Source organism: Tamandua tetradactyla, chromosome 5 (assembly GCF_023851605.1).
Source record: "Tamandua tetradactyla isolate mTamTet1 chromosome 5, mTamTet1.pri, whole genome shotgun sequence".
NCBI lineage: Eukaryota > Metazoa > Chordata > Mammalia > Pilosa > Myrmecophagidae > Tamandua > Tamandua tetradactyla.
Window position 1 is genome coordinate 90,732,205 of NC_135331.1, and position 18,534 is coordinate 90,750,738.

General features: G+C 38.2%; 1 protein-coding gene and 1 pseudogene across 2 annotated transcripts in view; one reads left to right on the forward strand and one right to left on the reverse strand.

Annotated features, from left to right (window-relative positions):
• ILRUN (inflammation and lipid regulator with UBA-like and NBR1-like domains) overlaps positions 1 to 18,534 on the reverse strand; it is a 184,588-nt gene that overhangs the window by 30,052 nt on the left and 136,002 nt on the right. For both annotated transcript variants that reach the window (XM_077161532.1, XM_077161533.1), the window contains exon 4: positions 707 to 1,029. In XM_077161532.1, the coding sequence (XP_077017647.1) occupies positions 707 to 1,029 (323 nt within the window). The remainder of the gene's footprint in view (positions 1 to 706; positions 1,030 to 18,534) is intronic.
• LOC143682192 (M-phase phosphoprotein 9 pseudogene) lies at positions 3,709 to 17,501 on the forward strand (annotated as a pseudogene).

An 18,534-nucleotide genomic window follows, 5' to 3' on the forward strand; every position in this document is an offset into this window, starting at 1 on the left:
AGACACTGTTTAATTAGCAAGCATAGATCAGAAATAAGGGAGGCAAATACCAACAAGAGTGCCTTGCAAAACTCAGAACATTTAAAACAATGTTTAACTCAAAAAACAACTCTCTCAATCCTCACATATGACAAGTTAAACTATCACTTGGACCACTCTGGGTGGTGGGTAAGGAGACTGTGGGCCATGACAGACTGAAAAGACATCAACAAGAAGACACAAATAGGGTAAAAAGAAAGCCCAACAACAATACTTAGGACAAATGATTGAGCTTGTCTTCCTCAAAAAAAAAGTCCCTACTCAAAACCAAAAATAACAAAATAGGAACAAATTGCAAAGGTTTTTGGGTATTGTTGCTCTAAGCTTAGTATACATTTACACTGGAAGCATGGCTGCTGATACACTTTCATTTTGCGAATACTGAAGGTAAAGAAGAACTTCATTCTTTCAATGCCCAAACCAGGGCAGAGAGACAGGATTAAATTATAAATGTGGATGAAACAACATTCACAGTCATGAAGAGTTGGGGGCAAGGGGAGGGGAGAAGGGGTAGGTTTTTGTGTTGAAGCTATCGGCAGAAAAGCTGAGCAGTCTTAAAGAACCTCCTCCAAGGAGTAGCATTCTAGGCTTCTGGGTTTGCCATGAAGGGGTATCACAAATCCCAGCCCACCACCTACCCCTTCTCCTCTTCTCCGAGGGCACATACCTTACTGTAAGTCACTACTGATAAGTTGTTTGAGTGACTGCTGGGGGACAGATTTACAGAGTTCTGTGAAAGTCTATTCTGATCTTGCTCGGTTTGGTCAGGAGCAGGAGCCCATGTGTTTTTGCTGATCGAGTCGGAACCCCCAGGGTCTTTAAGGTTGTTTTCATCTGATTGTCGGTTCTTTTGGGGAGAGGCAAACGGGTTGAAGTTTCCTTCTACCTTGCGATGTGGCTGTGTGTTGAACTCCGTTTCAAAAGATGACAGCTGCTGCGTTACTCCTAAAAGTCCACCCACCTCCACACTGAGAATCACCCAGATGACATCTGAAACAGAAAAGCAATTCGTTAGTGCCAAGCATACCCTGGAAGCTCAAGTCAGTCACTACTAAGAACTCTAAACATCATACAAATGGTAGAAAGAAATGTTCTTCTATATGCTAGTTGTAAACGCTTGTTGATAAAGGTGGTCCATACATTTGCACTGCATACAGTTTGTTAAAATCAAGGTATAAACTCAATGGATGTCTGCAGTGAGGTACATGAAACTCTATTTATAAAAAGCTTACCAGCTGACTCTGATACTGTCATATCTGGAAATTGTTACTGCAGAAAAAAATGATCAATAGACAGAAACCTAAAAGCTATTGTTTCCAGAATTATCAGCTCCTTGTGGGTTTTGCCTTTACTTTATATGTGTTTGGGAAAACTCAGGGCAGACATAATTCTTGTGTCAAAAATGCTTATAATTACTAGAATCACAACTTATCAACTGCTCCCTCCCTTTTTTTACAATTTAGAGTGACCATAAATTGTCCAAACTAGGATACCTAAGAGTGAAAGAAGGAGTTATTAACAATTGTATCAGGACAATAGATATAAACCAGGACTAACCAGCAGACTGAGAAATACATCAACCTGGCTATTTCATGATCTATGTCATTGAAAGAATCCAGGAATTTACTCACCTTAAACTTTCTAAAATGACACAATTTAACATAAACTTTGCTTTTTCTGTCAAATAAGGAGACCCTCCTGCCTATACAAACTGAACTCAAAAGAGATTTTTTTTTTTTAGAAGATAAACTACAGGATTTTGGTCATGAATCAGTCCCCACCCTGCCCCATAATTCATTCTTGATTTCCTCAACTGCCAAAGCTAAGGGTCAAAGAGAAGAATAAAGAAAGTGGCAATTTCCTTTGATGCGCAGCACCTAACTTTAGAGAACACTGGTATCAACTTTCTTGCTAGAGGTTTTTTAAAAAGCAAGCTAGAGAAAGGCCGAGAAGTTATGAGGCCTGCTGAAAACAAATATGAAAAACTGTCCAGGCTCCTAAATAGCTACTGAAAGAATGACAGGAAAAGGTAAATAAATTTTATCAGTTATTTGGAAATACAGATATATTATAAACCTAGAACAAATTGCAGAAAAGGATAGTAAAGGAAATTAAGGAAAACACATTTGGGCTGTGTCTCCTCTCAATTTTTAATTTGGGTTTTTTATCTAAAAGAAAGGGAACTTAAGAGTGCCATAAAGCCATAAATACTCAATTTGAGTTTACTGTTTCAGGAGCTTTATTAAGAATTGGTTGTAGACCACAGCTATGAGCCAAAGCGCAGTAAGTGGAGATGCAGTGACACCTGCTGTTCATTTCTAGATTCAGCATCTTCTTTCACTTCTAAGACAAAGCTATAGCCGCTAGCAGTGGAAGGACTCACTGGAATGAGCATTCCCATTCCAGACACAATTATCATTCAAGAAAATATAAATCCTCATGTAAAACAATAGCATAAAAGCTCAACTTGCTGATTTCAACATAAGCCAAGACATACAGCATGATAATTTAAAAATCAGGGACAGTGTCAGCAATGGTGGGTCAGAGGACTTGTGTTCAAGGATCTAAGTCAAACACATAAACCAATGCCTATATGATGTGGCCTTAAAGAACAATCCAACGACAGGCAGCCTGAGGGAGACTTATTTCATATCTCTTACTATAGTTTTCCAACCAAAGGCAATATCTTCCACTCTGTTCGTTTGTCTCAAACACATATACCCTATTTTAAGATACATTTATTCCTACTTCTCATCTTCCACTCACTTGTTTTCTAAAATTCTTTTGTAATTACACTACATTTACCAAACTCAGCTGTAGGTCATATGCTTCGTTCTTTCTCTCCATATGCTTCATTCTTTTAGCTCATGAAACTAAATGCTTACAAGAAAGGAAAGTATTCTGAAAGCTGTTATCAATAAATAAGAGTAATGACAATTATTTTTTCTGGTTCACAGGGTTTGAGTATTAATGCTTCTTTAAAATAACTCACTGGCTCTTATCACACTTAAGCCATCTCACTCATTTTGCCTTAGCTATTGCCCTGTACTGTTCATATAATACACAGTAGCTATGAATGGAAGAATAGTTAAGAAGCCACTGATTTATAAATATCAACTATAATAATCCATTTCTGATCCTCCAAAGTTAATACCATCACAGGTAATTACGAAGAGCAAAACAGGCCTTTTATACAATATAATCTCAGCCCTCTAGATACCACCTTTAGATCTGAAATTCTAGAATGTGATAATTCCCTGCATTTTTTTTTTAAATCAAACAGATAAAAAGAAAAAAGGATGGTAAAGATGGGCCCAATATGCTTGTTCTAGAGAGGATGACGATTCTCAATTCTTCTCAGAATGTCTTGATTTCTACAAGCCAGATATTTTACCATTTGTGAAGATAAAACTACTGCTGGTAGGAACTTTAGGGATCATCTAATACAACTTTCTAGATAAAGGATTTGAGACCTGGAGGTGTAAATCTCACCAAGGTCCAGTCTTCAAGTTAGAAGCAAATCTAGATGACCACTGAGAGCTTCTAGGTCTTAATATACCTTGTAAAACTCACATGTACACCTGTTTCTTCTGACCAGGAACCAGGGAACAAGAATCCAAGGAATTAAAACTATAGTTAAAGAAGTCCATTTTCCCAAGCCACAGATACATGATCTTTGGCACCACCAACAAGAAGGAGCCAGTATGACTTGGCAAAGTAGTTAAGTAGAATCAAATGCCAAACTCACACAATCGGGACTTAGAAAGTGATGGAGAAACTGCTTCTACAGTGTCTGGCCTTACGGTGATTTTTAAAAACTTTTTGTTTTGATATATTTTCCAACTTATAGGACAGTGGTAAAACTAATACAAACTGGATACACAGAACTTCAACACATCCCTACCCACCCAGATACACAGATCCACCAATTTTAACACCCTGCCATATCTGCCCTATCATTCTGTCCATCTATCCATTGTTGAACTATCAACTTACCTTCCAAACACTTGAGTGTAACACTATGCATACATCAGTTATGTTTCTCATACACTTATTACTGCCATGTACATTTGCCAAGAACAAGGGCATTCACTCACGTAATCATCCCAAGTGCAGTTATCAAGCTTAAGAAGCTCCAATACTGATATAAAGCCCAGAGCCCACACTACAACCTTTACATACATCTAAACAATGTCCCCATGAGGCTTTTCTCTTCCCTTGTTAGATCCCATCCAGGATCATATACTACTGCATTTATTGTCTCTATCTCTTTAAGTGCTCACTCTCTTTTCTTTTTTTTAAATTATGGGAACATATATATGACATAAACTTTCTAAGCTCAACCACTCTTAAACACACCATTCAATGGTATTAACCGCATTCACAATACTGTGGTACCCTCACCATCCTCTACCACCAAAACCTTCCCATCTTCTGAAACAGAAAACTAGACCCATCATATATCAACTTTTCATACCCCTGCCCCACTTATGGCAACCAAAATTTCAACCTGTCTCCATTAGCTTGCATATTCTCTTACATTTTCTTTGAAGTTACTATAGGGCTTAAATTTAATATTTAAGTAATCCCATTTGCTTTGATGTCAACTCAACTTCAACAGTATACATAAACAATGTCACCAAATCCTTCAAATCCCCATCTTTAGGAAATTCTGTCACAAAATTATAACATTTATAAACTATGAGTTCAAAATCACTGATTAATTACATTTCATGCATTTGCCTTTATAATCCTGTAGGAAGTAAAAGGTGGAGTCAAATAAAATACTGTAGTACTACATTTATATTTACCCATGTCATTACTCGCACTGGAGATCTTTATTTCTTCATGCAGCTTTGCTCTATTGTCTAATCTCCTTTCAAACTGCAGAACTCTCTTGAGCATTTCCTATTGGGCTGGTCTAATGGTGATGAACTCCTTTAGTTTTTATTTATCTGGGAATGCCTTGATCACTCCTGCATTTTTGAAAGACAGTTTTGGCAGATATAGAATTCCCAGGTGGGAATTTTTTGCTCCCAGCTCTTAAAACACATCATCCCCACTGTCTTCTTGCCTCATGGATTGTGATGAGGAATCTTATAGAGGGTCCCCTGTATGTGACACACTACCTCACTCTGGCATCTTTCAGAACTCTCTATATCATTGATACTTAACAGTTCGATTATAACATGGCATGACATGTCTCACCCTGTTTGGAGTTCAGTGGGCATCTTGGATGTGTATATTCATGTTTTTCATTAAATTTGGGAAGTTTTCAGCCATTATTTCTTCGAATATTCTCTCTGCCCTTTTCTCTCTTCTCCTTCTGGGCCTCCCACAACATATATTGGTACGCTCACTGGTATCTCGTAGTTTCCTCAGGTTCTGTTCACCTTTCTTCATTCTTTCTTCTTTTAACAGAATAGATTATTTCAACTGTCTAATCTTTGAATTCACTCATTCTTTCCACCGACAGCTCAGTCTGCTGCTGAATGCCTCTAAGGAATTTTTCATTTCTTTTACTGTGATTTTCAGTTCTGGTTCCTTTTTATGATTTCCACCTCTCTATTGATATTCATGTATCATGTGTCATTTTCCCAATTTCCTTTGTTCTTTGCCCATGTTTTCCTTCCGCTCTTTGAACATATTCAGGACTACGTTTGCTTGTTTGTTTGTTTTAATTATATAATATAACATATATTCAAAGCAAAGAAAGAAAAAGATAGTAGTTTTCAAAGCACTCTTCAACAAATTAGTTACAGGACAGATCCCAGAGTCTGTCATGGGCTACTATACCATATTCTCCGATTTTTCCTTCTAGTTGCTCCAGGACACTGGAGGATAGAAAGAAAAATTATTTTTTTAACATCACAACTGACTTTTTTTGTGAAAAATAACATATACAAAAAAGCAATTTTCAAGGCACATTATAACAATTAATTGTAGAACAGAATTCAGGGTTTGATATGGGCTATAATTACAGTTTTAGGTTTTTACTGCTAGCTGCTCTAAGATACTGTAGACAAAAAGAAATATCAATATAATGATATAGCAATCATACTTGTTTTTAAATCCTATCTTCTCTGTACAACTCCATCATCACCTTTGATCTTTCTCCCACTCTTTAGGTGTCTTCGGGCTATGGTCATTCCAACTTTTTCATGTTTGAAGGGGATGTCAATAATATGGGGTAGGGATATGGATCTAGCTGATGCTCTGGAAAGGCTGGCCCCTCTAGGTTTCAGGACTTATCTTGTCCAGGGACCCATTTGGAGGTTGCAGGTTTCTGGAAAGTTACTCTAGTGCATGGAACCTTTGTAGAATCTTATATATTACCCTAGGTGTTCTTTAGGACTGGCTAGAATGATTCTGGTTGGGGTTTGGTAAGTTACGATATGCAGCAATGTCTAACTCAAGTTTGCATAAGAGCAACCTCCAGAGTAGCTTCTTGATTCTACTTGAACTCTCTCAGCCACTTATACCTTATTTGTTAACACTTCTTTTCTCCCTTTTGGTTAGGATGGCATTGTTGATACCATGGTACCAGGGCCAGACTCATCCCTGGGGGCCATCTCCCACACTGCTAGGGAGACATTCACCCCTGGATGTCTTTTTAAGTCATCACATGGCATGGTCCCAGGTCTGATGCTCCTCACTGATGATTTCTAGGCAATTTCTATTGCTCTGGTACCTCAACCAAGGATCCATACAGGCAGTACAGACCTGCTCTGTGCCAAATTGTGATTGGGGTGGGGGGAGGGCCAGCAAGGGTGCCACAAATCCTACCACTTTTAAGTAGCCTTTTTATTGATTCAGCATTCTTCCTGTTACTATAGTCCTTGATCTGTTTATTCGAACTTTGAGAAAGATGCTTCTGCCACTTCTTGCTCACTGTTTAAAGCTTCTGAGAGGGGAAAGAGTCCTTTTGTATTTCAAGTCAGCCATCTTAATCAGGGTAAAATTACAGTGATTTCTTAGAAGCACCTGAGCCAGATTTTGGAGGTAGAAAGCACTAGAAATATTATTTCATTCAACTCTTCCCTATTACTGATGACAAAACCTTATTATTAAAGGATAAACTTCCTTTTATTGAAATGTATAATAAATTACTAAAGAGAGAAAATAACTCTTTTGTTTCTTAAGTTTAGACTAGCAGAAGGATAGAGAAAAAGGAAAATATTTTACTTGGAACCCAAGGCCATAATCTTAATGAATTATACCAACAAACAGAGACATTTTGGACTATGGTAAAAGTATTTTAAAAAACAAAATAAAACAAAGCACTTGCATATGTCTAAAAGCCAGCATCACAGGTTCAACTGCATCATAAAATATAAGTATCCACAATTTCTCCACTAAAGTAGAAGAGCTAAAAATCAATACAAGTATCTCAGTTGGTAGATGTCTTTCTTTTGGGAGAATGCATTAAAAATTTTGAAGAGGTGCATGGGTAGTTCAGTGGTATAATTCTTGTCAGCCATGCAGGAGACCCAGGTTTTATTCCTGGCCCATGCATGCAACAGCAACAACAAAAAATCAACAAATGGTGCTGTGATAATGGAATATTAACATGGAAAAGAATGAAATCTGACCCCCAACCCACCCACCATACAGTATATTTAAAAAAAAAAAAAGAAGTTTGAAACTGCTGTACACATATACTATGGCTGAACAAGTAAAAATGTATGATAAATAGCTGGAGCAAGGTCACTGTCAGAGAAGGAAATTAACAATCAGCAAGAAAAGGACAGAATGGAACCCTGTAGTTCCAGATTAAGTAAGAGACACAAATATGAACACTTGCTTAGATTAATATATACACAGGTGAGAGTCCACTTGTCTGACCCTGATATTGGCAGTAGGACTGAGAGCCAGCATCTTGGAAGCTTAGGATATTTTACAATTCTGAATGTTAGCAACTGAAAATGCCTGTAGGTGATGAAGCATCTGAAGATGACTAGGATTCAATTTCTTCAAACAGTAAAAGAACCTATATTTTCAAATAAGGCAGTCTAACAATTTTGACTTGATGAAAATCTTACAGAAAACTTCACCTTCTATAGAATTTCCCCCATTCTCTTGGACTGAACTTAAATTAACTGAAGTAGTCCCCACCTTAGCACTTACTGGGTATTCTCTTCCTCAGGGAAGACCAGATTATCTGTAATTCAAGGTACAGTTAATGTTTTAACTTCTTTAATTCAAGAGCTATGAAACAGTGGAAAGAAAAAAAAAAACTGATTTGGAAGTTTGGAAAAACTGTGAGACAAGGTGGTTACAACTATTAAATCTGGTGGAAAAACAATGTCAAGGAAAGAGAGTTGTCAACCGGAACAGCTCCACAACCAAATTCAACATATACGGGAAGAGATAATAAAGTTATAGACCAGTGGTGCTTCTTGGGCTCTGTCATGGTCAGGTTCACGTGTCAACTTGGCCAAGTTGTGGTACCTGTTTGTGTGGTTGGACAAGTGCTGGCCTGTCTGTTGCAATGAGGACATTTCATAGAATTAGATCATGACCACATCAGCTGCATCCACAGCTGATTCCATTTGTAATCAGCCAAAGGGGAGTGTCTTCTCCAATGAGTGATGCTTAATCTAATCATGGGAAGCCTTTTAAGGAGGATTCAGAAGAGAAAGGCTCTATTCCTGCTTCGGCTGTCAAGCCTCTCCTGTGGAGTTCGTCCAGACCCTCAATTGGAGTCGTTGGCTTCACAGCCTGCGCTGAGGATTTTGGACTCTGCATTTCCATGGACACGTGAGACACTTTAATAAATTTTATATTTGCAAGTGTTCTCTGTTGATTCTGTTTCTCTAGAGAACTCTAATACAGGCTCCCTATAACAGAAATTTTTCAAGCAAACAAATCTTTTCAGAAAGACAAATGTTTTTTTTTTTTTTCTGAAAACAGTGACAGAAATGAATCTGTTGTCATTTATCCTAAATCCAAAGAACTTGAAATGCAACAAGAAAAACAACCAGATTGCAAAGTGACTAGTAGTTCAGTGAACAGTGGGTATGGTACATTTTGAATCTCAGAATTAAATACCTACAAATCTAAAGACCCTAGAGATTTCATGAAGTATAAAGAGGTTTCTAAAGGACAGTACATAATACCTATAGTGCAGATGGATTTGCTTGTAGATGGTATAAAAATAAGAGCATTTACATACAAACTATTAAAGATTTTAATGTATCTTTGAAAGAACATATTTCTATTTTCTCCTGGTGGATTTGAACATCATTTTTTTGGCGAAAATAAGATGTCTGAAGTATACATAGGAAAAACAAATACAGAAATTTTTTTAACTTTTTTATTAATTAAAAAAATGAACAAACGAGACGTTAAGATATCATTCCATTCTACATATATAATCAGTGATTCTTAGTATCATCACATAGTTGCATATTCATCATTTCTTAGAACATTTGCATCGATTTAGAAAAAGAAATAAAAAGACAACAGAAAAAGAAATAAAACGATAACAGAGAAAAAAAAGATTATACATAACATACCCCTTACCCCTCACTTTCATTTACCACTAGCATTTCAAACTAAATTTAATATTTGTTCCCCCTATTATTTATTTTTATTCCATATGTTCTACTCTTCTGTTGATAAAGTAGCTAAAAGAAGCATAAGACACAAGGTTTTCACATTCACAGAGTCTCATTGTGAAAGCTATATCATTGTTCAATCATCATCAAGAAACATGGCTACTGGATCACAGCTCTACATTTTCAGGCAGTTCCCTCCAGCCTCTCCACTACATCTTGAACAACAAGGTGATATCTACTTAATGCATAAGAATAACCTCCAGGATAACCTCTCAACTGTTTGGAATCTCTCAGCCATTGACACTTAGTCTCATTTCACTCTTCCCCCTTTGGTCGAGAAGGTTCTCTCAATCCCTTGATGTTAATTCTCAGCTCATTCTAGGGTTTTTCTCAGTCCCTTGATGCTGAGTCTCAGCTCATTCCAGGATCTCGTTCCCACATTGTCAGGAAGGTCCACACCCCTGGGAGTCATGTCCCACGCAGAGAGGGGGAGGGTGGTGAGACTGCTCATCATGTTGGCTGGAGAGAGAGGCCACATCTGAGCAACAAAAGAGGCTCTTTTGGGGGTGACTCTTAGGCCTAAATTTTTTTTTTTTTAACATGGGCAGGCACCGGGAATCGAACCCAGGTCCTCGGGCATGGCAGGCAAGCACTCTTACCTGCTGAGCCACCGTGGCCCGCCCTAGGCCTAAATTTTAAGTAGACTTGACTTATCCTTTGTGGGGTTAAGTTTCATATGAACAAACCCCAAGACTGGGGGCTCAGCCTATAGCTTTGGTTGTCCACACTGCTTGTGAGAATATCAAGAATTCAACTCGGGGAGTTGAATTTCTCCCCACTCTCACCATTCCCCGAAGGGGGCTTGCAAATACTTTTCCAGGCACTGATCAAATCATTCTGGGATTCATCGGGGCATCACTCTGGACAAACCAACAAAATCTCATGTCCTACCTGAGATTCCAAGTACTTATTATGTTCAATAAAACTATCTATGTAAGTTATATTAGGAAATGCTCTAGTCAAAATATAAATTTTGTAACAAATAAACATTTTTTGCTTTAGTCTCACACATAAGGTGACATTTTAAAGTATTAATTATCATCTATTTTCAGTACCCTGCAATAATGACCTTCCTTTGTTTTTCCTCATGCAAAAACATTTTTAAAATTTGTACATGGTACATTTCACTACTATTATACACTCTAGGCATTCCAAGATTATACTATTTCGATCTTTACCATCTTTCTTTCTGATTTCATTTATGTTCCCAGCCCTCCTCCCTCTATCATTCTCATATGCAGCTTCATTCAGTGTTTTAACATAATTGTATTACAATTAGGTAGTACTGTGCTGTCCATTTCTGAGTTTTTATATTCAGTCCTGTTGCACAATCTGTATCCCTTCAGCTCCAATTACCCAATATCTCACCCTATTTCTATCTCCTGATGGACTCTGTTACCAAGGAAATATTCCAAGTTTATTCACTAAAGTCAGTTCACATCAGTGAGACCATACAGTATTTGTCCTTTTGCTTCTGGCTAATCACATTCAGCATAATGTCCTTAAGGTCCATTCATGTTGTTATATACTTCATAACTTTATTCTGTCTTACAGCTGCATAATATTCCATCTTATGTAAATGTCACAGTTTGTTTAGTCAACTGTCTGTTGATGGACATTTTGGCTGTTTCCATCTCTTGGTAATTGTTAATAATGTTGCTATAAACATTGGTGTGTAAATATCCATTTGTGTCCTTGGCCTTGTGTCCTTTGAGTAGAGACAGCATATAGATGGGTCCTGTTTTTTAATCCATTCTGCCAGACTATGTCTTTTGATTGGAGAGTCTAATCCATTAACATTCAGTGTTATTACTGCACGGGTAGTACTTTCTTCTACTATTTTGCCTTCTGGATTTTATATGTCATATCTAATTTTCCTTCTTTTTACCTTTACTCATAGTCTTCCTTTCTACACTCTTCTGTCTTCATGTCTGTCTCTAGTGTTCCCTTTAGTATTTCTTGCAGAGCTGGTCTCTTAGTCACAAATTCTCAGTGATTTTTTTGTCTGAAAATGTTTTAATTTCTCCCTCATTTCTGAAGGACAGTTTTGCTGGATATAGAATTCTTGGTTGGCAGTTTTTCTCTTTTACTAATTTAAATATATTATCTCACTGTCTTCATGCCTCCATGGTTTCTGCTGAGAGATCTGAGCATAGTCTTATTGGGCTTCCCTTGTATGTGATGGATTGCTTTTCTCTTGCTGCTTTCAAGATCCTCTCTTTCTCTTTGAACTCTGACATTCTGATTAGCAAATGTCTTGGAATATGTCTATTTGGATCTATTCTCTTTGGGGTATGCTGCACTTCTTGGATCTGTAATTTTAAGTCTTTCATAAGAGATGGGAAATTTTCAGTGATAATTTCCTCCATTAGTTTTTCTCCCCCTTTTCCCTTCTCTTCTCCTTCTGGGACACCCACAACACGTATATTCGTGCGCTTCATATTGTCTTTCAATTCCCTGAGTCCCTGCTCATATTTTTCCATTTTTTTCCCTATAGTTTCTGTTTCTTGTCGGATTTCAATGTTCTGTCCTCCAGTTTAGAAATCCTATGTTCTGTCTCTCAAAATCTACCATTGTAGGTTTCCATTGTTTTTTTCATCTCTTAATACTGTGTCTTTCATTCCCGTAAGTTCTGTGATTTGTTTTTTCAAACTTTCAGTTTCTTCTTTTTGTTCTTTCCTTGCCTTCTTTATATCCTCCCTCAATTCTTGATTTGGTTTTTGATGAGGTTTTCCATGTCTGTTCGTACATTCTGAATTAATTGTTTCAGCTCCTGCATGTCATTTGAATTGTTGGTTTGTTCCTTTGACTGGGCCATGTCTTCAATTTTCCTAGTGTGATCTGTTATTTTTTGCTGGCGTCTAGGCATTTAATTACCTTAATTAGTTTATTCTGGAGATTGCTTTCACTTCTTTTATCTAGGGTTTTCTTGCTGGATGAATTTGTTGTCTATCTGTTCTTTGACATTCAGTTCAGCTTTATCTGGACCTTTAGCTTAAGTTTTGTTTAACAGAGGAGAATTTTTCAGTTCTTATTTTCTCGTTTCTTGCCCTGATTGTGTGGTGCCTTCCCCCCACCACACACACTTAGGAGGGTCTACTTAGATATTATAGACCCCAGCCAGATTTTCCCAGACCAAACTGGCCTCCTATCAGGAGGAAAGAGTCACCTGCATCGGTTTTCCCTGAGGGTGAGACCCAGCAGGTTGAAAGACTTTCCTGTGAAGTCTCTGGACTCTGTTTTTCTTATCCTGCCCCCTGTGTTAGTGCTTGTCTGACTGCAGGTCCCACCAGCATAAGATGATGCGGTACTTTAACTTTGGCAGACTCTCCCTGCTGGGGGAGTGGTGGAGACAGAGGAGAGGTTGTAGGCTGGTTTTAATGGCTTCAAATTACCAAGCCCTGGTGTCTGAATTCCTTGATGGAGGGATTTCACCTGAGTTGGGCTTTACCCCTCCACTGGGGAAGGCACAGGCTCCAGAGAAGCCCCCAAAAGAGCTCACTTCTGCCTATGCCTGGGGCAGTTGCAGCCTGAAAAGTCCTGCTGCTGTATGCAGAGGCAGTCAAGCCTTTGTAGATACACAGCCACAAAAACCTCTGTTTTCTTCTTTTGTTTTTCCCCTTTTTCTGTCAGTCCTGCCCCCTTGGCGCTGGGGCAAAAATGAGCAACCTCCGCTTTGATCAGGTTCACCTAAGCTGGGGCCTATTTTTAATAGTCAGAATTTGTTAATTAGTTCCACAATTGGTGTTTGATTGTACCCAGTCCCTGCTGCTGGTAAAGTCCTTTCCTTTCCCCTCTGGGAAGCGGCCTGTGGGGGAGGGGCGCTGGCCGCCATAGCTTTGGGAACTCACGGTTCAGGGGGATGCTCGCAGCCGGTCCAGCTGGTCCAGACTGGGGTATGCTGTGTGTCTGGTCACTGATGTGGCCCCAGGAGCTGTTCTGTACTGTTTCTGGTTATTTAGTAGTTGTTCTGGAGGACGAACTACAATGCGCATGTTCTTATGCCGCCATCTTGACCCGGAAGTCCAAAAAGAGAATCTTTAAAATAGAGAATCTTTTACATCATGGGCACAAAAGGTGAAAAAGAACCAACCAAAGAGGGCACACGTACAAAAGAAGGGTACACTTCCTTACAATCTCTGCAAGGAAGGGAGAGACGACGAAATCACCAACTGAGAAACCTGATACCACAGTTGCTAATATCCTCATGGTTTTTACCCCAGTAAATCAGATAAAAGTCCAAATTCTTGGATATGTGATTCAGCAACAGGACTCACTTACTGGAAACTCTTTGCCTAAGACTTTAGAGAAGACGTTCGTATCATCTTCCTTCACACGTCACTGAGCCAGTCTAATACTATTAATGAGGTGAAGTACCATTACTGAAAGATATTTATCGTGGAAAACAAGTAGTGACCTGAGAGGAATATCGCTTCTGCTTCCAACTCAAATCATCCACCAGAGGTACACACTCTAGATCCAATACTACATATGAAACCAAATCAGCAGATTTTCAGGAATCCAACCATATAGCTTTTTAAATACTTTTTTAAAAAACTTTTTTCTTTTTATTTCTTTTTCTGAATTGATGCAAATGTTCTAAGAAATTATCATGGTGATGAATATACAACTATGTGATGATATTGTGAGTTATTGATTATATACCAAGAATGCAATGATTATATGGTAAGAATGCTTATGTTCACAGGTTACGCTAAAAAAAAAATCAAATAGGTCTGCTATCTTGTTGTTTCCATTGCTGCACAACTCCTTAGATCTTATCCATCAGCCTGCCAAACTGCTCCTTTTTCGAGATATAGATACCATCCCCCAATTTTCTTATATCCTTGTTTTTCACTGTTATGGCTTGCTATATCAAAGCAGCTGAATTTGATACAAGTTCAATGTCATTTCCTTCAAGAATTAACTCATCTTTCTGGGTTTGAGGTACTGAACAACAGGCAACACCTGGCTTCATCCAAACCCTGAGGATATTTTTCACCCAAGAAATTTCAGATTTCAACCAGAGAGAGACCCACACTCCTGAAAAACAACACTGATGGGGAAGTAAGCATGCACAGACCTTGTCTTGTAGTAATGGAAGCCCAGGGTGAAACCCTCAATTATGTACATGACTACATGTGAACTGTAGCCAGCTCCTATCTACTTCCCCACTTGTCAACCTGAAGCCACTTCTTTTCCTTCCCAAGTAGACTGAGTTCTACACTAATGTGATTGAAGTCCCTCCGCAGGGTTCCTCAGGGGCCCTTCACAATAACTGTGTGTCCCTTCAGCATGATGTTGACATTTTCTGGATGTCGACAGTCTGGTTGCTGAGAATGGTCTTCATTCTTACAATAGATGTAGCTGAAATGTCTTTTTAAAAGGGAAATTTAATAAGCTGCAAGTTTACAGTTCTAAAGAAGTGAAAGTGTCCAAGCTAAAGCACCAACAAGAGATTACCTTCACTCAAGAAAAGGCAATGGGTCAGAAACACCTCTGTCAGCTGAGTAGTCATGTGGCTGGCATCTGCTAGTCCTTTGCTCCTGGGCTCCACTGCTTTCAGCCTCTGTTCCTGTGGGGGTTCTTTGCTTTGCTTTGCTGGGGCTGGCTTTCATCTCTCGGTTTCCCTTGGCTCTCTCCAGGTTCGGGCTTAACATCTCACGGCGACGTCTGCTAGGCTTCAAGCATCTCCAAACTTCCGTGTCTCAGTTCTCTGAAGCAACTGTGCTCCAAGCATCTATATCTGCTCTCTCTTATGGCTCTAAGGCTTCTGTTGTTTCTCTAGGCTCTGTCATTTCTCTTTTTAAATACATTTGATGACAGAATTTCCTTTTCAACAGACTCTGTTCTAGAACCTAGTGTGTCTTGTCACTCTGACATAGACTCATTTTCACAAGCAAGTAATATCACTTCTCAGTTATCTGAGTTTTCCAAATATCCTTCAAACCCACAAGCTTCACCAGTGGACTCTTGGAAAAATTATGCATTCCAAAATGAAAGTAGGATGAGGTATGTTTCCTTCAGTATATACTATTACTAGCAATGATATCTTGCTCAACACTATTGATGAAGAAAACACTGTCATGGTAACTCCAGCCTCAGTCAGTCAGTCCCAGTTTCCAAGAACAGCCAACATTCACAGATTGCACTTCATTTATTTCCTTGCAAGATCCTGTGATAATGCTTAAGATTAGGCAGAACCTGAGGAAAAGCATACTCTGCTTTTTGAGTGGAAAAGAACCAAAAAATTCATGTAGAAGATGTGGCCATTTAGATGGTGCTCTAAATGGAGCTAACAGTTGCATGAGAACACTAGAAACTGAAGTGAATGATTTAAGAGAACACTTTACTGCAGCTGTAATGCCTCCAAAATTTTGCAGGAATGAACTGAAGAAATGAGAATAAATAATTAAGAAAAAGACAATACCATAATTTGACTAAAATCTAGACTGCAGGATTTAGAAGAAGCATTTGAGAATGCTTGCAATCTCAGATGATAAGGAAGCTAGATTAAAACTAGAAAACAGAATGTTTTAAGACCTTTCAGAAGAGTTTGAGTTCCTTGGAAAGAACATGGAAGAGCTAAGGAAACATTAAATAAAACTGAGAACAAATCGCTTGGTGCACAAACTCAGATTTCTGCTTTGAAAAGAACAATTTCAAAACTTGAGGCTCAGGTCACGCAAGTAAAGCTTGAAAATATGTTAAGTCTTCATCATAATTCTAAAACTCCTATGAGACCCTCATACGCCAACACACTAGCAACTTCAGACGTCAGCAGGCGAAAGTGGCTGATACCAGGAGCTGAATATTCTATTTTTATTGGACAGCCTTTGGTGGCCAGAGTAGTAAAGTGAATAACCAGCTGGAGGAAACGTGTTTCTAGGTACCATTTTCCTCCAAAAAAGGATTCTTCACCTGGAGTCAACAAATTTATTCATAAAAAACAGAGAGACTTAAGGCACACCAATTATGGGAGCTTTAAAATAACTTGATGAGGAAAAACTATTTAAAAGTTGGGGCACACAGACAAAGAAAGTAGACTTCTCAAATAAAATAGTGACTTCCCCAGCAAACTGAAACTTCAGTCAAGGCAAGCCAGCCCCAGAGAAATGTACCCAAAAGAGGTTAAAGAGATTTAATTCTGCCTCATGGAGATCATCATCTTTACCATTTTCAAATCATAAATCAAATACTCCAACAAAAAGAGAGATTATGTTAACACCAGCGACTATGGCTTATTGTCCAAAGCGATTCCCTCAAGAAAAATCTGTCCCCAGGATTTAGTCATCTACTTAGCATAAATGAGAGCAGTCCATATCAATCTGATATACTTTTGAATGATTTAGATACTGTTTCTGTGTCTACATTACAAAGTAATAATCTAAGTAAACAACTCCAGTTTCCTCCTCAAGATGACTCTGAAGAACGCAAATATTCAGGAAAAAATACTGAAAATCATAGCTCTTGCCCAAACCGTTGCCAAATGGAGCAAAGAATGTATCTGTAAAATGTACCTGGGAGAGGAACCAATCAGTTAGTTATGAACAGTATAAACCTATTTCAATAAATCACATGACAATGATTTTGAATATACAGCAAAAATTAGGACCCTAGCTGAAATGGAATCATTTTTTTGACGGAGCTACCAAAGAAAAGGACCAGACTGAGGTAGCACTTAGCTGAATGCTTACTACTGGAGGATAAATCACTCTGCAGACAAGATTAAATCAGGAAGCCTTGGAAGATCGTTTGGAAAGGAATTACCGAGAAATGAGTTCTTCAATTCACATGACACTAAAGAAGTTTCATGTTTTGTGCACCCCTGCAAATCCTTGAGATTTGTAGTCATTAAATTTCAAGACTTTTTTTGTTTGCACTAATACATAATTATGCACCCAGAAAACACAAACTATTTTGTACAGTCGAAAAACCTTCAAAAAGTATTCTTTATATTTGCCCGTGAATACTTCAAATGGCCACATATTTTCAAGGAATTCTCGTTATGCTAAGGAATCTCTTGTATATTTTGCTACTTAAAATGTATTGTTTTAAAACAGTATGTCTCCAATTCATATCAAGAATAAGGAAATGTATGCGGGATGCTGGCCTGTTTCTAAGCAAACAAATGGTGTTTTCCTTTTACAATTAATGCTGCACACCAATTTCACAAATTTGTTCTACATCGTAAAAAAAAAAATACAGACACATACAGATGAAGAAATATACAGACAGATGGAGGATTATGGGAAGATGGCAGGCTAAGAAAGCTCCTGGATCAGCACCTCTACCAAAATGAAGGATATGAGGAAAAGAATCAATGAACAATATAAGAACTCTTTGAGACTCTAATAGGAAGTAAACAGAAAAACTAGAGTTGAAGAACACAATAAATGATATGAAAAATTCCCTAGATGGCTTCAACAGCAGATTAGAGGTGGCAGAAGAATGAATCAGAGATCGTGAAGACAAGTCAACTGAAATTATTGAGGTTGAGGAAAAGGAAAAAAAAGGAATAAATAAGAACAAACAGAGCCTAAGAAACCTCTGGCACACCACTGGGCATATATCCAATTGGAGTCGCAGAGGAGAAGAAAGAAAAGGGGAGAAGGAACATTCATCAAAGAAAAAGAGGCAGAAAACTTCCAAAATTTAACAAAAGGCACGAATATGCACATTTGAAAAGCCCAACAAACCCCAAAGAGAACCATGCAAGGGCAAAAAAAAAATAGTTCTGAAAGTAGCAAGAAAAAAAAAGCAATGAGTTATAGAGGAAATCTCAGTAAGATAAAATGCTGATTTCTCATGAGAAACCATGCAGGCAAGAAGGCAGCGGGATGAAATATTTAAACCACTGAAAGAAAACAATTGC